The sequence below is a fragment of the Apium graveolens genome, chromosome 8 (assembly GCF_009905375.1).
Source record: "Apium graveolens cultivar Ventura chromosome 8, ASM990537v1, whole genome shotgun sequence".
NCBI lineage: Eukaryota > Viridiplantae > Streptophyta > Magnoliopsida > Apiales > Apiaceae > Apium > Apium graveolens.
The window spans coordinates 107,050,449-107,075,687 of NC_133654.1; the positions used below are offsets into that span (position 1 = coordinate 107,050,449).

At 34.4% G+C, this 25,239-nt stretch overlaps 2 protein-coding genes and 1 non-coding gene across 4 annotated transcripts; all 3 read left to right on the forward strand.

Annotated features, from left to right (window-relative positions):
- The first annotated feature begins 1,333 nt into the window (after positions 1-1,333).
- Positions 1,334-1,441, forward strand: LOC141681425 (small nucleolar RNA R71). Its single transcript, XR_012558861.1, has one exon. It is a non-coding gene; the product is annotated as a small nucleolar RNA R71 (small nucleolar RNA).
- A 13,913-nt stretch (positions 1,442-15,354) lies between these two features.
- On the forward strand, positions 15,355-17,659 carry LOC141678953 (pectinesterase-like). Its single transcript, XM_074485420.1, has 2 exons — positions 15,355-16,335; positions 16,794-17,659. Exons 1-2 carry the CDS (start codon positions 15,387-15,389, stop codon positions 17,483-17,485), a joined length of 1,641 nt encoding a protein of 546 aa, XP_074341521.1. The 5' UTR covers positions 15,355-15,386; the 3' UTR covers positions 17,486-17,659.
- Positions 17,660-18,303: 644 nt separating this feature from the next.
- On the forward strand, positions 18,304-22,388 carry LOC141676659 (uncharacterized). 2 transcript variants are annotated; one of them, XM_074482351.1, is made up of 4 exons: positions 18,304-19,075; positions 20,357-20,525; positions 22,008-22,058; positions 22,143-22,388. In XM_074482351.1, exons 1-2 carry the CDS (start codon positions 18,361-18,363, stop codon positions 20,470-20,472), a joined length of 831 nt encoding a protein of 276 aa, XP_074338452.1. In that variant the 5' UTR covers positions 18,304-18,360; the 3' UTR covers positions 20,473-20,525; positions 22,008-22,058; positions 22,143-22,388. The 2 variants fall into 2 exon arrangements, with proteins under 2 accessions (XP_074338452.1, XP_074338453.1); XM_074482352.1 differs by lacking the exon at positions 20,357-20,525.
- The last annotated feature ends 2,851 nt before the right edge of the window (positions 22,389-25,239 follow it).

The window sequence follows — 25,239 nt, forward strand, 5'->3', positions numbered from 1 at the left end:
ACGATCAGCCAATTATAGAGACATGTAGGTGGGCTTCGGATAAGGCAAATTCAGCTTTTTGAAGATAGACAACTGTATCAGATTGATGCTTGCTCCCAAATCGCAAAGGCACTTGTCAAATGCCAACTTGCCAATGGTGCAAGGAATGGTGAAACTACCTGGATCCTTAAGCTTTGGAGGTAACTTTTGTTGCAGCACGGCACTGCACTCTTCCGTCAGAGCAACGGTATCAAGATCATCCAGTTTCACCTTCCTCGAAAGAATACCTTTCATGAATTTCGCATAACTTGGCATTTGCTCAAGAGCCTCGACGAAAGGTATGTTGATGTGAAGTTTCTTGAACACCTCCAGAAACTTACCAAATTGTTTGTCCAACTTTTGTTTTTGCAATCGCTTAGGAAAAGGTGGTGGAGAATAGAGTTGTTTCTCCCCTGTATTACCCTCAGGCAGAGTGTGTTCAACATTAGTCTTCCTTGGTTTCCCCTCTTTCTCCTTTTGCATTCCTTCTTCATCTACAACTTCAACTTCTACATCTTTTGCTTTTTCAGCATCAGCAACTTTTCCAGACCTTAAGGTGACAGCTTTGACTTGCTCTTTAGCTTTCTTCCTGCCTGGTACTTCAGTATCGCTGGGAAGTGTACCATGTTGATGATTGAGCAAGGCATTGCCTGTTTTTCCAATTTGATTTTCCAAGGTCTTGATAGAAACAGCCTGACTTTTGCACAACATCTTTAACTCCTCGAAATCAGCACTAGAAGGTGGAGTAACACCTCCTTGTTGAGGATAGGGTTGCCTTTGAGAAAATTACTGAGGTTGCTGGAATCCAGGTGGATTAAACTTTTTATTTGCAGCTTGCTGATATGATTGTTGAACAGCATTCTGATTATTGCTCCAGCTGAAATTGGGATGATTTCTGTTATTAGGATGATAAGTAGCGGGCACAGGCTGCTGTGGTTTCTGGAAATTGTTCACATACTGAACAGATTTATTAACAAGAGAACACTGATCCGTAGCATGAGAGCCTACACAAAGCTCACAGACACTAGATAATTGATTTATGCCATAGCTGGTTAAAGAATCGACCTTCATAGTCAGCGTCGTGAGCTATGCTATAATAGCTATAGCTGCATCAACTTCCAGAATACCTGTAACTTTCCCAGGTATCATCCTTTGAGTTGAGTTTTGATACTCATTTGCAGCCATAGTTTCAATGAGATTATAGGCCTCAGTATAGCTTTTGGCCCACAAGGCGTCTCCAGAAGCTGCATCGAGCATGGGTCGATATTGGACCCCCAAACCATTGTAGAAATAAGTGATCACCATCCAGTCAGGCATCCCATGATGTGGACACTTTCTCAACATCTCTTTGTAGCACTCCCAAGCTTCACACATAGATTCTCCTGGTTGCTGCGCAAACTGAGTAAGAGCACTCCTCATAGCTGCAGTTTTGACCATTGGATAGAACTTCACCAGAAACTTTTGCGCAAGATCTTCCCAAGTAGTGATGGACCCAGCTGGTAAAGAATGTAACCAGTCCTTAGCTTTGTCCCTCAGAGAGAATGGGAAAAGCCTCAGCTTGATAGCCTCATCAGTGACACCATTATATTTGAAAGTACTACAGATCTCGACAAAATTCCTCATATGCATGTTGGGATCATCAGTCGCAGCCCCTCCGAAAGAAACAGAATTCTGCACCATCTGAATAGTGCCCGGCTTGATTTCAAAAGTATTGGCCTGAATATCCGGATGAATGATGATTGACTGAATGTCATCAATTTTAGGCTGAGAAAAGTCCATAAGAGCTTGATCTGTTGGGAACCACGGACTTAGGGTGTTACTACGTTTTACGATAAAGATTACGAAAAGAGGATTACCTTGTTAATGGTTGATTCCACGCTCTTCTATTGTATTCCCAAATTCCCTTGAGCGAAGTGTGGCCTTCGTCTTCTCAAGTTATCCTCTCTTCTTGCTCCTTGGTGGCTACAATATGTTTTCACACAATCCCAAGCAAGAAGAGAATAAGAATATATATAGGCTACAATAGGGACCATGGATAATTAGGTTGAGCCTTCTAATTACATCTTGAGCCTAGCCCAATGTAATTAAATATTAATTCAATCCACTAAAGAATTAATATTTGCACTACCTTTCCTAATACCGTAATTTAATTAATTCGGTTCCAATATTATTTGCTTATTAAATTCCCCATGTTTAAAATATCATATGTCCATTAATTAAATAAATTACTGATAATTTATTTAATTAATATCTTTTATCCTTGATCATCCACTCAACCTTTATTTAATTATGCCAGAATAAATTCCACCTGCAGGGTTTCACATAATTAAATCTTTTGAGCTTTGAAGGGGACATCATTAACCCGAATATTATCAGGACATGGATTCTTTCAATAAATAATATCCACCATGTATATAATTCCATCACCCAAAATATAATGATATAATTCAAAAGAATTATTTCATATATAAATCAAAGCATGTAAATAATATACACGTGTCAATTACTATTTCCGGATTAAGAACCTAAGCATTAATAATAACATAGAATCTTAGTTCTCCTTCTTAATTAGTATTAAGGGAACAATTCTAAATTTGATCCTGTTCAATATACACAAAGTATACTAACATTATTTATTAGTCAATATAAACTAATCTAAATAATACTACAGCCATACCAGTGGATTGTCCAACACCACCTGTGTTGTGAACCTTATTATATTATATAACCGTATTTAACAATCTAATATTCTGTATCCCATTTGATACTAGATTGTTCACAATATATAATATTAGACAACATGTAAACATTCAAATGATTCTCAAATAAACTGGCCAGAAATAAATGTACATACTTCAAATAAATATTTTCAGTATACACTAACATGATCAGCTTGGTCTAGACGATCACCCATTGTTTCAGATTCTTTCTTTTCACTCTCTTTATCCGAATCTTCAAAAACTATCTTCTCCTAAAAGTCAAGAGCTTTATCTGTCTCCTCAGCTTTATCCAGATTTCTCTTGCGAGTGCGAGAACGTGTTTGCATAAATGCTCGCTAGAGTACCTGAAACACAACCCGAAATAGTAAGTAACATGTCTTAATCAATGAATCCTAATGACCACTGATGGCAAGTACATAAACTAAACAAATTAACACCGAGTCCCCGGCAGCGGCGCCAAAAACTTGTTAGGCACAAAGCATGCGCTAAATAATTCACACAAGTATACGCGTTCGCAAGTAATATAGAATGATTTCTAGTTCGTTCCCACAGAGACTCTGATTAATTATATTTAATTAACACTTACTCACCAATGTATGATTATTCTTCAATGCCAAGACAATAACAATTAAGTTGGTAAACTAATAATTACTACGAGAATTAAACACTTGAATTAACAATATTAAATACACATGAGATCCTAACATCATTACTACTTCATTCAATAGTGATTGTTATTAACCTTAGCATGTAATGGTGATGATATTAATCGAACAACACGAAACTGATAAATGCCAACTTTCGTTGTACGAATACCATTCTACCAAGCATCCATAATTAAGATAGAAGTTGAATAGGCATCAATTATGTTGAGACCCTATATGTCTACAGAATTTGACAACATAACGATTTAAGTGCAAGTTATTCATGATAATTACACAGGGCAAGTAAAAAGGTTAGAGTTACCCACTAATTATGCATATAATACATGAACCTATGCTAGCATGGCAAGTTCTAAATCTCAAGATTCACTATCGCTTCACAAGAGATTAACAGGCTATCTTACATATTCGCGACACATATAAGACGAATAAGCACAACCTATACTAGATATCATACAATCACCACATACCAAGGTATTAAACAATTAACTAAAGAATTCTATAATAAATCCGCTAGGATCCATGATCACGATTAGCCCATAATATAACTCATCGTCACCATGGGTTCATATGAAAACATGATAATAACACAACGATATAAGGCTAATAAAAATACTTAATAAATAATGAAGTACGTCACAAGAGTATTAAGGTTCAACGTATAAAGAAAACTAGCATCCACTGTTACAACAAATTAAAAGAATCACAAGATAAGCGTATGCTTCCTCTTCTTCGTTGTTGCGTGCTAAAACGGTCTTCTCAATCTTCTTGCCCTTGCTCTTGATGAAGAAAACATCTTCCCATAAGTTTTATATAATATCCCAAGAGAACCAACGCCAACAGAAGCCCAATTGTACTTGAATTAATAAAATCCAGATTCTGAAATTCCGCACGCACGCGGTCGCCTGCTGTCTCCACGCGGCCGCCTGCTGGCACGCGGTCACCCGCTCCTGGCGCGCGACCGCCTGTTACCCTTCTGGAAAATACTTTATTTTACTTCTGTTTTTGCTGATTTCTTTACTCATCACCCCTAGACTGATTCCAACACTTTCTTAAGCTTTATTTGATGAAAATCACCTATCTAAGCAAGTTATATCCTGAAATGCAAAAATATTAGAAAACGCGTCAAATACTCAAAATACTTGAGTTCAAGACACCAATTCAAGCCGTTATGAGACACTCTAAGTGGTATAAAATGACACTTATCATCTCTCAGTGATGAACAATATCACTAAGAGTTGCTAGGTTATAATGTATAATCTTCCTCGTGAATGATAACACATATAGTGTAAACCCTAAGCTGTGTTTATATAGTACACAGTTACAAGATATCTTTTAATTGATATGGAATATAATTATGTCTCCTAAAATATATCAATCAAATATTATCTTCTACAAGTCTTCTAGCTACCCAACTCTTCATGCATATCTTCTATTGTTTTACTCATGATCATTTCCTGTAAATCAGCTGCATTCCTTATCTGAAGTACCCGCACTTAAGTCCTGATATAAATCCTGAAGGCCTTAAGTTCTGATTTAAATTCTAACTTCAGTAAGTTTTGATTTCCAGTAAGTCCTGATATTAACTTTTGAAACTAAACATAACAGATTAGACATGATATCTCAAATATATCTAACACATGTGCTGAGCAAAATGCTTACCAGAAGCAAATTGATTATGCAACTGATGTTTCATGTCTCATGCTTGTAATTATGAGTGATGGGCTTTAGAAGCAACAAGAGCCTAATGATGCTTATGATATGATTGAGCACCTTCAAAGGATGTTTGAAGGATAGGCTCGTCAGAAAGACTTGACAATAATAAGGCACCATATTTTTGCATTAATGGGAGAATGATATTCGGTTGGACCACATGTTCTAAAGATGATAGGTATATGTACCTTGATATTTTGGGTTTCAAGAATAGTCTAGAGACTCAGCTTGATTTGATCAAACAATCTTTGAACAACTTCTATTCTTAGTTTGTTAAGAACAAAAGGAATGAGATAAACAGGTCATTCACTGAGTTGTTAAGCATGTTTAGAGCTGTTGAAAATAACACGGTAAAGGCATGAATTACGTCTATATTGATGATGTACACATGGAATGCAAATGGGAAAGGAAAGTGGACAGGCAAGGTGAAGATTTGATCTTATTCGGTGCCAAACAAAAGTCCAATCCTAAAAGGCTTTTAAAGCCTAATAGTGGTGTTGCTAAAGGAGATGATTGTCATTTCTGTGGAAATAACTGGATGAATGGAAGTTAAATTATCGAGCTTATTTGGAAGATCTAAAGAAGAAGACTAGCAATGGTCAAGCTTCAGGTATATGGTTAGAATTGGAGCAAAAGTTGTTGCTCTAGTTGAAGGAACTCGATACCTAATTTTTCCCATAAGGCGAGATTGAGAACTTGATAAATTGTTATTACGTGCCTGCCTTTAGCGGATACATTAAGTCAATTTCTTGTCAGGACAAGAAAGGTTTTCATTTTAATTAAATAAATAATAGTTGTTTATTCTATTTCAATGATAAGACTTATAATGTTGCACAATTAGTTAACAATTTATATGTTATAAGTTGACTCAAATCAAACATTACATCTAGCATTGTCGTTAAGCCATATTAATGAGAAACGCATTTATGAATTACATTTAGATGAATACTTGGATAAGTTTGATTTTGAATCATACGGAAGATGCGAACTTTGTCTCATTGGCAAAATGACTAAAGCTTCTTTTACCTGATCAGGTGAAAGGGCCACCAAACGATTATGACTTATACATAATTATGTATGTGGTCGAATGCGTATAATGGCAAGGGGGCTTATACTACTTTATAAAATTTACTGATGATTACAGTAAATATGGATATGTGGTTCTTATGAAGAACAAATCCGATTCTTTTGAAATGTTCAAAGAATATAAGGCCGAAGTAGAAAAGAAAACAAGGGAAAAGTATAAAAGTCTTATGATCAGATCGTGGAGGAGAATACTTAAACCTCAATTTCAAGAGTTTCTTGAAGGAGTGTGATAGTATATCATAACTTACTCCTTCTGGAACACCTCAATAGAATAGAGATTCTGAGAGGAGAAATCGTACCTTGTTGGATATAGTGCGATCGATGATGAGTCAAGCGGATCTTCCATTCAGTTTCTAGGTTTATGCTCTAGAAACGGCTGCATATACACTTAACCAAGTTCCAACTAAAGCGGTTCAAAATACTCCGTATGAGATATAGAGTGATGAATGTCATAGCATGTCATTTCTGAAAATTTGGGGACGTGAAGCGTTTGTAAAACGTTTAGCCTCTGACAAGCTTGGACCAAAATTAGATATATGCTATTTTGTGGGATATCCAAGTGAGACTAAGGTATAGTTTTATAATCCTTTCGAGAACAAAGTGTTTGTTGCTCGGGCTGCTATATTTTTTGAGGGAGAACTACTTTCTAAGAAAATCAGTGGGAGGATAATACATCTCGATGAAGATCGAGAACCACATGATAACATTGAACCAGAGTTGGAACAAGATCAGGATGTACATCAAAATGTTAAAAGTATGGATTTATTTTGGCCCAAGACGGTGATGTGATGCTTACGGATAAGGATAAACCTCACACCTACCAAGATGCTATGAACAGTCCAGACTCCGAGAGATGGCTGGAGGCCAAGAAATCCGTGATGGAATCCATGTATCAAAATAAAGTATTGACTTTAGTTGATCCACTTGAAGGGGTAAAACCTATAGGGTGCAAGTGGGTTTTCAAGAAGAAAATTGACATGGATGGTAAAGGCAGACCTATAAGGTGCGACTAGTGGCAAAAGGTTTCAAACAAATTCATGGTATAGACTATGATGAGACTTTTTCACTAGTTACTATGGTCAAGTCCATCAGGATTTTGTTAGCAATAGTTGCTTACTTTGACTATGAGATTTGGCAAATGGATGTCAAAAATGCTTTCTTATATGGGAGCCTTGAACAGGATGTATATATGATACAACCTGAGGGTTTTGTCGATCCAATGTTTGCTAAGATAGTTTGTAAGTTGCTTCTATCTATTTATAGATTGAAGCAAGCCTCAAGGAGAATGAATATTCATTTTGATGAAATGGTCAAAGAGTTTGGCTTTATTCAAAATGAAGATGAACCATGTGTTTACAAGAAGGTTAGTGGGAGCCATGTGACATTCCTAGTATTATATGTAGATGACATATAACAGATATGAGATGACATACCTTCTCTACAGGTTGTTAAGACTTGGTTGAGAAATAGTTTCTCGGTGAAAGACTTAGGCGATGCTACCTATATATTAAGGATCAAGATCTATAGATACAGAGTGAAAAGATTAATCGACCTAGTCGGAGTACATACATTGATAAAGTATTACATCATTTTATGGTGCAAGAGACAAAGAAAAGATATGTTTCCATGTCTCATGGGATAGTGATCTCAAAAGATAATTGCCCCTAAATCATTAGATGATAAGGGCCATTTGCGAAAGTTCCAGATGCGCCAGCAATTGGATCTATAATATGTACAATGATATGTATTTATCCTAATGTTTCGTATGCTTTGAGCATGACGATCAAATACCAGTCTAATCCAGGTGAGGGTCACTTGATAGTTTTCAAGAATATTCTTAAGTACTTAAAGAGGACTAAAGATTTATTTTTGGCGTATGGAGAATATAGGGAACTGGTTGTAAAGGGTTACACTAATTCTAGTTTCTTAACCTAATTTTTGGACAAACAAGGATGATTACGAGTTTATGTCTGTTTTGTGTTTTGTCTAAATATAATTGATGTTAGCTTGAATAGTTTACAGCAAGAACATTGATGATTCTATGGAAGCCGAATATATTGACAAAAATTTTGAAACAGCCATGGAGACTGTTTAGGCATGTCCTTAGGGAATATCTCCTTATTAATGAAATTAATGATTAAAGGGATATAAATGTAAAGTGCATAGTAATGATAGTGTTCTAGACCCACTGACTAAGGCTTTGTCGCAGCAAAAGTACGATAGTCATACTAGTTCCATGAGTATTAGATACATGGGTGATTGGCTCTAGTGCAAGTGGGAGATTGTTAGTGTTTGTGCCCTAGAGACAACACTATGATGTTTTAGTTTAAGACATTAGGATTATTAATCTTTATGTTCTATCGATTATTCTCTTTATAATTTATTAATTCTTTATTTACTGCGATATAAATGTTAGATTAATAAATGTCCTTGGAATATGATATGTAATTCTATATCTCTAAGTACGTGACTTAAAAATGAGATTATGAGAATAGTATCAATATTCCTAAAGGTCCCTAGTCGAGTATTATTATTAAGGGACAATAATAATGCATTAAGACTGGTGTGTTTGTTAACTGATGATCACATCTCATTGATCATAGGTATAGTGATACTAAAGTCAAAAACACAGGCAGATGTATATTTACATGGTGTTGGACAGACCCAATGTGAGATTCTACATTTCTGTTGTGTCATAAGTAATTCTCACAGTGATAATGATGTAATGGTCCTTACACCTGAAGTCATTATATTTCTATACGAGAATTAATATACATTGATTCCATTAAAAGTTATCCTTGACCAGGTAATGATAAAAGTGGACATTGGGTATATTATGAATCGTATGAGAAATATGAATGATCTAGATGAGATTTAACCCTCCTATTTTAGGAGTCATATTATTGGCCTCTTGTGTGAGCTAGATTATGAAATGCATGGCCACACTCAAATATTGATCTGATATGATAGTCTACTCATTGATCAAGGAAACTTGGATTTAACTATGATGAGGATGACACATTACGTGCCTCTAGTTTAATCTATAATATTTGGTTAAAGGGATTATATTACATTGTACATTATTCACAAAAGGTTTAATCGATCACCGATTCAATTATTATTATTTGGGTACCAATGATGTATTACTAGATGCCGCTCATTGTTTACGATTTTAAATTAGATTTAAAATTCATTGCCAACGTAATAATAACCTATAGGGTCACACACTAAGAATGTTTGAAGGATTATTTAATTTAAATTGGATTTAAATTACATTAAAGTAATTCGAATTATTTATAATATTAATTAAGTATGAATTAATTAATAAGATAAATATTGATATTCGAATTTACTAATATTAATTATGAAATTTATTTGTTAAATAATTAAGTGAGGCCTAATTATAATACAAATAGGAATTTCGAATTAATAATAACTCCTAATTAGTTAAGAGTTATAATTCGTATTTCTACTCTCTATATAATATCTCTTGTGTGGTTGATTTTGTAGGTAAGACTTTTACTAAAACCCTAGCCACCAAGAGAGAAGATGGAGAGAGTAAGAAGAAACGGGTTTGTGCTAGTACACATCCAATCCTTGAGTTCAAGCATTTGTGTGGATACCGATAGAGCGTAGATCACGAGAGCGGGATGCGTGGTGATTGAACAAGCTTTGGATCTCCATTAGTCAACCAATTGGTAAAGCTTCTTAAGGTAAACAATCTGATCTACGAATTAAATATATGTTTTTCGCATGAATCCTGCGGTGGGTTTCGAAAATTCTAATTTATTATGTTTTTTATTACTGTTTCCGTTGCATTTATGTGCTCGAAACCCAACGTAAGGTGAGGGTGTTTAAGCTTTCACGGCTCTGATACCAAGTTTACAATTCACGAAGAAAACTACAACCATTAAGTAGGTTACAAGAAATATAAGAAGGAACAAGATTATTGAAAAGATGGAATAGATATAAGAACACACTGAAACTTATTGCTTATTTCTTAGAATATAATAGATGTCTAAGACTTGGATGTATTAAACGAATACAACTTGATATGATGAAATCTTACAAGCCAAGCCAATTATATATATACACGTGTAAGGATATCTTATTTTAATAAGATAATAAATATTTATTTTTACTTAATACACACCACACACTTTAGGTGGACCCCTTCATTCACAACAACTACATCAATCAAAACACTCCAAATTTATAAATTTTAGTGCTTACACTACAAGAAAAACGACTTTTTCCTACCAAGCAAATCAAACCAGAAAAACTTGGTAGGAATTGCTCTACCATTTCCTACCAACTCGTAAACTGGTAGGAATTGCTCTAGGTAGGGCCCAGATTTTGTACACGCAAGCACCAAAACCTACTAATTTTGGTAGGTTTTAACCAAAATTTGATACCGAAATGGTCCCACCAACCACGTCATCAGCCCTCACTTATTTCATTGAATAAACTTTTTTATGAAAAAATAAATAATATCATCAATCTGAGACCATTTCCTACCAAGTTTGGTGGGAAATTTTATCCTACCAAGGTTGGTAGGTTTTGGTAGAATCTTAATGCGAAAATAACCCCACCAACCACATCAGCAGGCCACGTATTGTTAAGAATATATAACATTTTTCTGAAGTATAAAAAAATATCAATAATTCAGGTCATTTCCTACCAATATTGGTAGGAAATGGGAGAAAACTAAGATAAATGTGTTTTTTTCCATTTTCGCCAATTGTCTGTCACATTTCCGTTGATCAAACTCTAAAAACATAAATATCTATTCATTTTAATAGTGAAACTCTAAAAGTTAGTTGATTACACTTATAGTCCCATGTTTCGATTTGCATTTTGGATAATTATAATTATTACGAAAAAATATTAATTATGAAAATAATTCGATAAATTAAAACTTTTCAAGTGAAATGTCATTTTATAGTGAAATAAAACTAGGAAAAAAATTGGGTAAGAAAACAATTATGACTAAGAAAATCGTTTAGAAAACAGAACGTCGAGATTGTTCGAAGATTGAGTTAGATATTCAACTCAAAGTTTCGGGGATTGGTTAGACATTTGGATTTTTTTAAATAATCCAACCTTACGGATGATTATATATATGAGTTTTATACATGTAATTAAAATATAGAATTTTTAAAAATTAAGCTATTATGTTTTTATAATAGATCTATAGAAAAACTGCAAGATTTTTTTTTTTTTACTTTTCGCCCATTTTTTGTCACATTTCCGTTGATCAAACTCTAAAAACATAAATATCTATTCATTTTAATACTGAAACTCTAAAAGTTAGTTGATTACACTTACAGTTTTGTGTTTCCATTTATTTTTTGGATAATTATAATTATTACGAAAAAAATATTAAATATGAAAATGATTCGATAAATTAAAACTTTTCAAGTGAAATGTCATTTTATAGTGAAATAAAACTAGGGAAAAAAATTGGGTAAGAAAACAATTATAACTAAGAAAATCGTTTGGAAAACAGAAAGTCGAGATTGTTCGAAGATTGAGTTAAATTTTCAACTCAAAGTTTCGGGGATGGGTTAGCCATTTGAATTTTTTTAAAATAATCCAACCTCACGGTTGATTATATATATGAGTTTTATACATGTAATTAAAATATAGAATTTTTAAAAATTAAGCTATTATGTTTTTATAATAGATCTATAGAAAAAACTGCAAGAAAAATATATTTTTTTTTACTTTTCGCTTATTGTTTGTCACATTTCCGTTGATCAAACTCTAAAAACATAAACATCTATTCATTTTAATACTGAAACTCTAAAAGTTAGTTGATTACACTTACAGTTTTGTGTTTCCATTTGTTTTTTGGATAATTATAATTATTACGAAAAAAATATTAAATATGAAAATAATTCGATAAATTAACACATTTCAAGTGAAATGTCATTTTATAGTGAAATAAAACTAGGGGAAAAAATTGCGTAAGAAAACAATTATGACTAAGAAAATCGTTTAGAAAACGGAACGTCGAGATTGTTCGAAGATCGAGTTAGGTTTTCAACTCAAAGTTTCGGGGATGGGTTAGACATTTGGATTTTTTTAATAATCCAACCTTACGAATGATTAGATATATGAGTTTTATACATGTAATTGAAATATATAATTTTTAAAAATTAAGCTATTATGTTTTTATAATAGATCTACAAAAAAAACTGCAAGAAAAATATATTTTTTGTACTTTTCGCCCATTGTTTGTCACATTTCCGTTGATCAAATTATAAAAACATAAACATATATTCATTTTAATACTGAAACTCTAAAAGTTGGTTGATTACACTTATAGTTTTGTGTTTCCATTTGTTTTTTGGATTATTATAATTGTTACGAAAAAAAATAATAAATATGAAAATGAATCGATATATAAAAACTTTTCCAGTAAAATTTCATTTTAGAGTGAAAAAAAACTGGGAAAAAAAAATTGGGTAAGAAAACAATTATGACTAAAAAATCGTTTAGAAAATAGAACGTCGAGATTGTTCGAAGATTGAGTTAGGTTTTCAACTCAAAGTGTCGGGGATGTTTAGGATTACACACTTGGATTTTTTTATTTTTATTTTTTAATAATCCAACCTTACGGATGATTAGATACATAAATTTTATACATGTAGTCGAAATATTGAATTTTTAAAAATTAAGCTATTATATTTTTATATTAGATCCATAAAACAAACTTTTAATTCCTACCAGAATTAGTAGGTTTTGCCCAAAAAAGTTGTTTGTCATTTTTCTAGTTGGGTATTTCGTACCAAGTTTGGTATGAAATAGACCTAAAACTGGTAGGAAAAGGCAACACTTGAAAATAGTAATTAAATTGTTATTTTAACAATTTCGTTTAATATTCGATTTTAAATAAATATGATCCAATTTGTTAACTAAGATACATTTGTTTGTTTCACTATATATTTTAGGGATATGATAAAAATTTTAGAAAAAAAATAAATATATTTGGTTTATTTTTTTAACAGTCAACCAGTAGTTTGATTAGTCGTTTTTACTAGTATTTATACCTATATTGATATTTAAATTTTTTTAAATATTTAATTTATTTTTAATAATTGCACTCACACTAAAAATTAAAAAAAAATCTTTAAACCCCATTACCTACCTACCAAAATTAAACTCAAAAATTTGAAAATTGCGCCTGAACCCATAACCTACCAATATTGGTAGGAAATAGGCGAGTTGAACCTATAACCACTATCTTCCTCTTTTCACTTTCAATTTCATCTACTCCACCAAAATTTCATTTCATAATTTCTCCATCCTCTTCTTATCTTTTGGTAAATATTTTCATCTTCTTCATTTAAACCATCTCATATATATGTATGCATTTCAATATTTTTAACATATTTTTTTATCTTGATTCGTTTATATAATTACTTCCTTATTTTTTACTACATGTATTAATTGTTCATGTACGTTAATGACTACTAACATTTATTTACTCTTCTTATGTAGATTTTATTCACTAGATACCAAGGAAATGAAACAAACAAAGATGAAAATGGAAAAATCACAAAGAATATAGACAAATTATTCAACAACGGTAATGAAAAAATTACAAAGAATCAAGGCAAATGATTCAACAATAATGAGAACTTGAAGATGATTAGTCTTAACTTTTGAAACATCTATTAATTGTTGTAATGAATTATTATTTTTAATATGCAATTATCACGGAGATGTAAATTTTTTTAATGTTATAATGGTGATATGTCCTGATTGTGATTTATGATGAATTTTTCAATTTGGTAATTGTTGTATGCTTATGATTTAGTTTTCAATTTATGTACAACTTGTTCTACATTGCTATCAATGAAATAATTTTTTTTATAAAAAAACTGTCAAACATTTCCCACCACATTCAATCCATTTTCTACCACATTTAAGGTATTTCCTACCACATTCAAGCTAAACAGTGATAGGAAATGGTTCGTAGGAAATACTGATATTCATATCTTCTGACATAAAACCTACCATTCATTAATCAAAACTACCAGTTATGGTAGGAAATACTCACTCAAAACCTACCAATTTTGATAGGAAAAAGGTCTTTTCTGTGTCAATTGTCACTGGCACGACACATGGCAGGACACGTGGATGGGTCCCACATGCCAACTCATCAACCTGATCCCAATTTGTATGACGTGGCAGCTGACATGGCAGGTGACGTGGCCGCCCATGTGGCGTGCCACATGGGCGGCCACTTGGCAAGTGGGACCATTTGAGATAAAAGCACCAATTCCTACAACAACGCAATTCCGACTGGAGCAAATCTCACCAAGCCTTTTGGTAGGAATTTCCCCCCTTTTCCTACCAGAAATAGCCCATTTCCTACCAAAACGCTGGTAGGAAATGGTCGTTTTTCTTGTAGTGTTAAGATGTGCACATGAGCACACACATAGACAAAACCTACAACGATTTTTCCAACTCACAAAAACTGTTATATTATAAACACACCACACATTTTATTTAATAAACATACTAAATAATTTCATATTCCTTCTTAAGAGTAGAAAACTACGAGTGTGATTGCGTGAAACTAAATACTAAGCCTCCTGTATAATTAGTTGACTGGTGTCCGAATTGAACATAAAGAATTCGGTGGTATGGAGGAATTATTGATGTAAAGAATTAAATAAGATGGGAAAGTATCGATATATAGAATTGGATGGGAAGGAGGGAGTAGAAAGGAGAGTAGAAGGGAGGAGAATACTACGAGTGTGATTGTGTGAAACCAAATACTAAGCCTTGTGTATTATATTGATCGTCTTTTTTGGTTTCAAAATTCATATGCTTTTCTTAAACAATTCAGTGAACTAAAGCACAAAAACATTAACAACTCTGAGTAGAAAGTCAGGGTTTGGTAAAAAGATATCTCTTTGTTGCAAGTGTGAAATTTAATATTGTAACGGGGGACACTATCATTCAGCTAAGGAATCAAAACCACATGCATGATCCGCAGACCACAGTAATATTACTTTTACACAAACATTATGCTAATCCTTTTCACAAATACTACTAATAGGTCATTGATCAATTATTTAATTTGACTAATTTTATCTAATCAATTGTATATTTAAAGTGGATTTGTGAAGGCAAGAATGACACAACCATATTGTAACAAAATTGCTAAGCAATGGCTACACATATTCAACCTCTCCTTCAACATTCACCAACCCCAAAACCTTATTACAAAGCTGTCTTTCTATTTCTTTCATTGTTTGCAGTCATAAGCCCAGTTGCTTTCGTAAGTTACTATTTGTTTGCCACAAGTTCAACTTCTTTAAGTCTCCATGTATGTGATCAGGCCCATGATCAGACATTATGCCAGAACATGGTGTCCCAAGTCACATCCAGCGGAGCAGTGCAGATAAACGATGTCGTTTTGTTGCAGATGCTCTTACAAAAGTCGGGGTCTCATGTCCTTGATGCTGTTGAGACTGCGAGGGAAGTCAAGAATAAGATTAATGATGCACGAGAACAAGTGGCTTTAGCGGATTGTCTGCAGTTGTTGGATATGTCCAATGATACTATTGCGGATTCTATTCTGGCTCTTGGAAAGCAGACGCTAAAATATCATTCCGATGCTCATACTTGGCTTAGTGCTGCACTTACTAACTATGTTACCTGTTTGGACGGGCTCGATGGATTTTCCCGGCCCATCATGGAGCCCAAGCTCAATGACTTGATATCAAGAGCAAGAATATACCTAGCAATGGTAGTTGCAATTACACCGTCAAGAGACTATGCTCTTGAATTCTTGGACGGGAATTTTCCATCCTGGATCACCAGTAAGGATCGGAAGCTGCTAAGATCTATGCCTAACGAGATCAATGCTAACGTTGTAGTCGCTAAGGATGGGAGCGGTAATTACAAGACTGTAAAAGAAGCTGTTGCAGCCGCACCAGACAAAAGCAAATCGCGCTATGTCATTTATGTGAAAAAAGGAATCTACAAAGAAAACGTTGATATCGGAAAATCTAAGAAAAATATTATGTTAACGGGAGATGGCATGGATGCAACTATTATCACTGGTGGCTTAAATGTGATTGATGGAGCAACAACTTTCAGTTCTGCAACTGTTGGTAAACAATTATCCTTTCATTTATTGCTCATTTTTTCATTTACTCTGAACTATTGCAGGGGCAGATCTAGTATTTTCTATTGATTGGGGAAAAATACATACACAAAAAAAAAAGATGATAAGATTTGTTTTTGGAAGGCAAGGGAGTTCTAAAGAAAATATTTATCCATGTACTCGCACACATGTCTCTACTGAGACTTGTATTAGAACTAACGATTTATACTTATTTTAAGGTGTCATGCCGGTCAAGCATTGGTCCTTTCGTACAAAAAATTTACTAATGACTTGTGCTTGTTTCAAGAGCCTCCCATATTTCTCCCGTTGTAGATCTATCTGTATATTTACATTAAAAGTTTATCTTAACATGATAACTTGATTTTTTTTCTCGGACATCTATTTCACTTCAGTATATCACATTTTTAAATTTTTTCACTGTTGGTTTTTTACATGGCATTGCAGCTGCTGTTGGATTTGGATTCATGGCACAAGATATCGGGTTTCAAAACACAGCTGGGCCTGAGAAGCACCAAGCTGTCGCACTGCGAGTAGGAGCTGATCAATCCGTAATCAACAGGTGTCGAATTGATGCATTCCAAGACACCCTGTACACTCACAACCAACGCCAATTTTACCGAGATTGCTTTATTACTGGTACTGTGGATTTTATCTTTGGTAATGCTGCCGTTGTCTTACAGAATTCAAAAATCGTGGCCCGTAAGCCTATGGACAATCAAAAAAACATGCTAACTGCCCAAGGTCGAACTGACCTAAACCAGAACACAGGAACATCAATTCAAAACTGCGACGTCTATGCAAGCACAGATCTATACCCAGTGAAAGGATCCATTAAAACATACTTGGGCCGGCCATGGAAAGAGTACTCAACAACTGTCTTTATGCAGTCAAAAATTGGTGATCACATTGATCCCGCAGGCTGGGCCGAATGGAATGGAGATTTTGCATTAAAAACTTTGTACTACGGTGAATACATGAACCGAGGACCTGGAGCTGGAACTTCAGGTCGTGTAAAATGGCCCGGATACCATGTTATAACCAATGCAACCGAAGCATCCAAATTTACGGTGGCACAGTTGATCCAAGGAGGGCAATGGTTGAAGTCCACCGGAGTAACATACACTGAAGGCCTTTAAGTTTGAACTAGCATTTAGTTAAATGTTCCTAATTCAGCTGGTTTGTGTTTAGTTTGTAGCTTGTGTCTTGTATGACCTAATAAATGGTAAGATGGGAGTTTTTAATTTCTTAGGAACTTGTGATGGAACTTATATGCACACAATTTGTTTAGACACTGAAAGTAAATATCATTTGAGAAAACAGGAATGGTGAAAGAATAATATCAAAGTTTAGCTCAAACTAAAACATTTATTTAGAGTAACTTGATTTAGAAAAAATAAAAGCAAATTAAGTAATGACAGTTACTTGTTTCCCTCTCCAAATAATTCGGTTACATAAGAGGATGGTATTTCACCTGACTTGGTCTTTCACTAATTTACATACCTCAATTCTTATTCTGCAAATTTTCCCTGTGAACATCCACCATTCAAATGTATCAATGTCTTGCTCTTTCAAATGTATTAATTTCATTCCTGTAAGTAAATATATAAAACGATAATAAAGATGGATTTTAAAGTTGTGACATTCTTGATCATGCTCTCATTTTCTTTTAAAATCTTCGTAAGTAACGCTCATAACACAGCTAGTGTTGTTAATCCTGCTGTGGTTCCTGACTCTGGTGGTTTTAATAACCTTCCAGTTGGTAATGCCCCATCTTGGGTGAGTAAATTACTCAGTTTTACAAATTTCAAATGTAATTTAGTCTTCAAAATTTCAAGTTTAACAAGGAAACTGTGTCATGTTTTGGTTCAAACTGCAGATGCAAGATTTTCGTAAAGGACCGGAAAGTGCAGGCACGGTTTTTGGAATAGGACATCCAAGTTTAACGTTGCCCCCAACTACAGGTCCAGGGTTGTCTCCTCCTTTGGGTCCAGAGTTACAACACCCTTCAACGATGCCTCACCCTTCAGGTCCAGCGGAGCCACATCCTTCAACATTGCCTCACCCTTCAGGTTCAGAGGTATCACACCCTTCAACGATGCCTCACCCTTCAGGTGCAGCGCAGCCACACCCTTCGACACTGCCTCACCCTTCAGGTTCAGCGTCCCCACAACATTCATCACTGCCTCACCCTTCAGGTGTAGCGGGACCACACTCTTCAAGTTCAGCGGAACCACACCCTCACCATTCAGGTCCAGCGATGGCGCCACATCAATCAACGTTGCCTCACCATTTAGATCCCATGGCATCACTCCCTTCAACACTGCCTCACCCTTCAGGTCCAGCGCTGGCGCCACATCTATCAACGTTGCCTCATCCTTTAGATCCCATGGCATCACTCCCTTCAGCACTGCCTAACCCTTCAGGTCCAGCGATGGCTCCACATCTATCAACGTTGCCTCATCCTTTAGATCCCATGGCAACACTCCCTTCAACAATGCCTCACCCTTTAGATCCCATGGCAACACTCCCTTCAACAATGCCTCACCCTTCGGGTCCAGCAGATCCACACCCATCAACGTTGCCTCACCCATCTGGTTCAGTTGCATCTCAGCCTTCAACGTCGCCTCACCCTTCAGGTCCAGTGGTGTCACATCCTACAACATTGCCTCACCCTTCAAGTCCAGCGGGACCACTGCCTTCAACGCCGCCCCAACCAGTTACTCGTGGTTTGTTCCATAAAACTGACTACTCTAATTCATATGACACTGACATAAAAACAAGCAGCTTCTAAAATGTGAGATAGTAGAACCACACTAATAAATAATGGAAAATTAAAGTGTCTTCTGGAGTTTAAAACCAAAAGCAAAGGTCAATAATAGGACTAAGAAAAAAAGCTGGATTAGGAATATAATGATGAGCCTCTAATTTTACCTGAAGTGTAACTAAGAGTATAAGAGTAAACTTAAATGTTATATTTTACCTCACATTTGATTATACCAGAGCCTCTTTGTTGTCAAGTGCGAGCAGAGTGAGTATTTATCATTGCCTTCTGTTTGCTATATCTTCTACGTTTCCACTCAAAAAGATTGCAGATCTAATCAACGCCATTGTTTCATGAAAAGAAGAGTTAATTCGTGCAATCAAAATATATTCTTAAATACATTCATCTTCCTCAGCTCTTCTATAATCCTCAAAGTTTTCCTAAGCTCTTATATAATCCTTAAGGTTAGAGGTCGCACGATGAGTAGATTTTTTTTTCTGATACGGTCTACGGATCCACACATGCGCATGTTAAATAATATTGTGATATAAGATCATATTGGGTCTTCCTTTGACATCTTAAGGTTTTAGAGTGACAGGTTATTTCACATGATATAAGAGCCCGGTTTAGGGTTCAAGTCCTTCCGCCCCCATTTGTTTAATTTAAATATTTGTTGTTGTGAATCATAGCTAAACCTGACGTAGGTATCTAGTAGGCTACAGTGCCAGGGATATAAGAAAACTCGCAAATTCAAATTTGTTCCCCACAAAATAATGAGGAAGAAAAGTAATGATTGTTAAGGTTGCTCTAGTTAAAGGCTTCATGTGTGTGCGCTATAATGAGGATTGAGTAAGGGTACCAATCCCGAAATTACTCAGCTTAAGTTTTGTTTATCACTTTCAGAACTCTTTAGGATATTTCCCAAGATAACAAATATTATTTGCAATGGCATGCTCAAATACCCTTCTTTATTATTGATTAAGTGAAACAAGCTGTATTCTGAATAACATCAGAAAACTTGCTGCTTAACTGAGAAACCAAAATTCCGTTTATAATTTAAATGATGTTTATCGAATCACTTCTAAAAGCCTCGAAGTTGAGTTCATAATTGTTAAGCTAGATCTTCTATAACCTTAAGATGTTAGAGAAAGGCCTTATCGGGATCTTATACTATTACTTTAACAATTATGCTTGATTCATTCCTGCACCCTCCACTCTTGTAACCAGTGCTTATGGTATTTTATAGATCATATTAAATCTAAGGGGGGGAAACCTGCACCTAGGCCATCTTCTTCCAAACAAACCCCTGAAATATCCCCTAAACGCATTTATGGAGTTCTTGATCATGAAGTCATAGCGTAAGAAGCACCAGACAGGTTTTAGGAGGCCATGGCAGAGGACATAAATATCAAAGGGTAAATTGTTGAAGGCAATCAGTGTTTTTTTAATCATGCATTTTTGGTTATGTTCATATTAGGGCTTTTCATGTCTTTACATCTGTTTTTGTTTATGTGAAATTGCTATATAATATTTGATTCCACATTAATATCAGTATACAATACTCAGTTATAGATATGATTAATGAAACAATAATGGTGGTTAATATATAGAAAGGAGAGAGATTTTGAGATCTCATTGTCATAGGTAATTCTTCGGGAGCCATGCGTCTCCTGCTGCCTGTCCTGCTGCTCTTCACTGTCATGACTGAAGTCAATATGTAGTGCTAATATGCACAATTTCTTATCTCCTTTGTCCATGTAACTTGTGATTAAAAAATAGAATAATCGCTCTATTCCGTCAGTGTTAGGGGAGTCAGCAGGGGCCAATATGATCACATATTGGAATTTAGGTCAGATTAGTACATGAAGATGTCACCTCTTAGGATAAGAAGGTGAAGTACATGAAATTTAGCCAAGGTGTGTTAACCCTGTAAGGAAAATCAGTATAGTAGTATGTACCTAGCCAAAAGCAAATAATTTGAATGGTTTCATTTTTATTTTTAATTTTTTTGCTACATGATAGATGTGATTCGATAATGTTGTATACTTTGTGATATTAAGTGTTTTTTGTTTCTGTGAGTAAATTTGTAGAGCTAGATAAATTATTCTAGACCTGTTCATTCTCATATTTATTTTTGAAATGGACAGACAGATGACTCCCTGACAAACTCATACCAAGTGGATTCTAGCTTCGTTGATCTCTTGGTTCTATTGCTTTAGGTTCTAATTACGCTCACTTAGGGTTCCTAATTCGGGTACTATTGTTCATTGTTATGAACAAAGTTACTTTATTGTGAGTGTAATAATGTATTCACAATATCTTTGAAACACAAAAACAAAATACATTAAAATTATTTGGTGTTTTAATAAACTGGCAGGACCTTAGTGCAGGTGGTATATAAATATTTAGAAGCAAGGTTAGTGTTATCTGAATTTACTTCGAATGGCACTGGTTGTACTTAATGGGAAACCATGCACAATATGGTAAGTCAAAAGCTGCCCTGTTGCTCACAGAAGCTCTTAAGGAATCAGACTCAAATCCCAGTCCAGTGGTTTTGGTCATTGATGAAACTTAATTATATCTTGTAGCAATCAAACTACGCTGGTATGGTTGTAGAGAAGAACGGTAGGGGGGGGGGGAGGCGTACTAAGGTCAGAAGTTGATAAAACTTTAAATATGGATAGTATCTTTATAGTGGATTCTTTAAACAACATCAAGGTTTACACATTTGAGCTGTGTCTGCTTGTTTTTTTTTCATGTCTATATGTTTCATTTCTCTATGTCCTTTAGTTAGACACTAGCATTTCTGTTTGTCCTTTAGTTAGACACTAGAGACATACATTAAATTGTTTACCAGGAAGTTGTATATTTTGCGATAAGTCTGCTATTTTGTGCAGGAAGAAGATTATTATTTATATGAGGTTGGTGAAGGGCAGAAATTATGTAAGGTGAGATCAAGTTTTGTTTTATGATACGGTGAAAGATTTATGCTTTAAAACATGTACTGATCTCGTTTGGCCTTGCATGTCTAGGTTCATGGTAATTATTCCGTATAAGTTGGTGTAAAGCTTGACATGGCAGCTCAAGATACAATGGTAGCGGATGAAACTGAAGCTGTTGAAACGTAGAAGATGTTAATTAGTAATTTTAGTGCTGCTATACTTTTGAACTTTTTTGGATTTTGGTTTTATTAAGTTTGATATGCATAGTGTTTGCTATTTTTTTCTTGAATTCTGTACTTTGGAATCCTTTTTGATAGTCCAAAAATCTTTGTTATATGCACTGTCCTAGCTCCCAGATAATTATAAAGAGCACTATCTGTATTATAAAGAGCAGAACAGAGACAAGTCACAGCTCAGATAGAAAACGAAAAAACAATTTACAAACGAACAATACAGAAATCATGGATTTGCATGTTAAACAGGGGAGAGATAATGTGATGAACAAAAGAATTAAAAGATTGTCCGCAACGAGATGAGCTACCCTGTTTTGCAGCAGCTGGATAAGTTGGGTCCATTAGAGAAAAAAAGTACGATCTCATTCAATACTTAGTGCTAGATCTCATATAAAATTTAAATTCCAGTTGTTTGCTAAAATTAACGTTGTAGTTTAGTTGGGTCGAATAGAGAAAAAATTTCGATTTCAATCCATACTTATTGCATGATCTCGTATAAAATTAAAAACACTTTTGGTAAAATTAATGTTGTAGTTGTTTGGGTAGCCAATTCATAATTTCGTAAATATTTTTTTTAAAAAAATTGACTTCTCTGTTTGCAAGATTATTCAAAAGTTTGTGGATCGATGAGAAGATCTTTGGTCACATGTTCGAATTTCACGGAAGATTATTTATAATTATACCTCCTGAGTCATAATCTATCTGTTGAGTAAGATTGAAACTGTATGTATAACTCAACAATACTGGTTTGGATAACTCAACAGAGAATAAGAATTTTGAAATAATCTATGTTTCACTAGGATTAGTACAGATTATTTAATTGGGTATATGCACAAAAGGTTTTGTTAGCTGCAGTGAAAAAAGACATCAACAGTGATCCGTTTTAAGTTCATTAATATGTTCAGGCATCGAAGTAATAATGTTAGAGTCATTCGAAGCAATTATCTGAATCAGTGACAAGAACTCAAGGATTCCTAGTGTAGTTGGTTATATTTGGTAAAAAACTTAACAGTAGTTTGTACTGATATAATACGAAAGACTGAGAGCGGAAATAGTCGTTCGTGAACCAGACGCGTATAGACGCGTATACAAGACGTTAGTGATCTGTGAAAGGATATAAAGTATCATTTTTAGAAAAACTGTTAAGTGGGTTTTGTACTCGAGAAGTCTGTAAATATGTTGAGGTACAAAATCCGGCCTGCCCCTTTTTCAAATCAGCTATTTTTTTAATCAATGATTGATTTCTTATTAAATGAATAAATGAAAATTAATTCATTTATTTATTTAATTTCATATCACAATTAATTTTAAAATAAATTAATTAATAATTGATTTTTTATTAAATGAATAAATGAATCTTAAAATATTTATTCATTTATTTTAATATCAACTTTTAATTTTGGGAAAATAAATTAATGTCTGATTTTTTAAATTAGATAAATAAACGATATCAAACTCATTCTATTAATTTAGTTAATATCAAATGTTAATTTATATTTATCCTAAAAATCCTGTCAGCCAGATTAACTGCATCCATGCATTCGTACTTCTTAAAATAAAAAGAATGAATTAATTAACTTGCTCATTTGATTTATTCACGAGGAGGCTGCTAAGCTATTAAACAGCACAAGTGCAGACCCGATCCTTAGATTTTTGGGGCCCTCGGTAAAATATTAAATTTGGGCCCTTTTAATAATAAGTACGTCGTATATAAAATAAAATTACACCCGAGTAGCAGCATATTGAGTTACACATATTAAAACATTATAAAAAATGGGTTCTACGAGCTTTTCGTGATGCAAAATCATTAATAATAACATCAACATCAATATTTTCTAGAATTTCCTTCTCAATTGATAAAATTGCAAACCCATTCAACCGTTCCTGTGACATTGACGACCTCAAGTAGGTTTTTATCAAGTTTTCTCTTTTTTCTTTTTGCACTTCCAGATAAATATTTTTTAGGCAACATTTCAAATTGATAAAACAAATAAATCAAACACTTAAATCAAGTAATACAAAAACTAGAGAAAGAGATGATAACACCTGGATTTACCTGGATTTAAGTTACAGTGCACACATAGATTTGGAGATTTGGGAAGAACTGATGAAGCAGCCAATTACAAGATTGAAGTCTGAATCATCCCACAACCACCGGTCAATCACCGTCGGATAGAGCAACGCCAATACTAATTTGTTCGAGAAAAAAGAACCTGAATTTTCCAATCTCAAAATCCTTCGTTAATTTCAACTGATTGAATGCACTACTCATATGGGTGTTGTATCTATTTAAGTAACTGAGAAAATCACCCGTTGCCATAGTTAATAGAAATTAGGATATCAAGATTGATTGTAAACAAAGGTTTGGTTTATCGGAACTATTGAAAAATTTTAATGGGTTTAATGCGGATGATTGAGGTAAAAAAACCCTGGATCTTGGTTGGAGAGAAGGTGAAGAAACTGGGTTGTTATTTTGTGTACTAAGAGACGTACGCTTTTTTTTAACTATTACTAGTACTACAACACCTATAAAATTTTGGGCCCCCATATAGTTATGGAACCCAGGCCATTGCCCCCATATAGCAACAGGCCTGAGTTATTTTTCTGTTCGGCAATTTCTCCCTCCGCGCGTGAAGCGCCCGTATGGCGACCCTCCCTTCATTTGATTTCAGCGCGTGTCAAGCAACACTCTCTTTCTTCATTCTCGTGTATCAAAAGAAGGAATAGAAACTTATATGCAAAGAAATGAGTACAAGATTCATTTGGGAATTGGCAGGCATGCATCAAAAGTTTTGCGGGTGGTTTTCTTTTTCTCGCACGTATGGCGACTCCCTCGAATCTCTTTGTGTTTATTTATTTCGTTTTCAAAGTTTATTTTCCGCTATAATTAATTTTAAAAAACGAAGAACATACATTTACCCATATGTATGTACATTTGGACCTAACACACATCT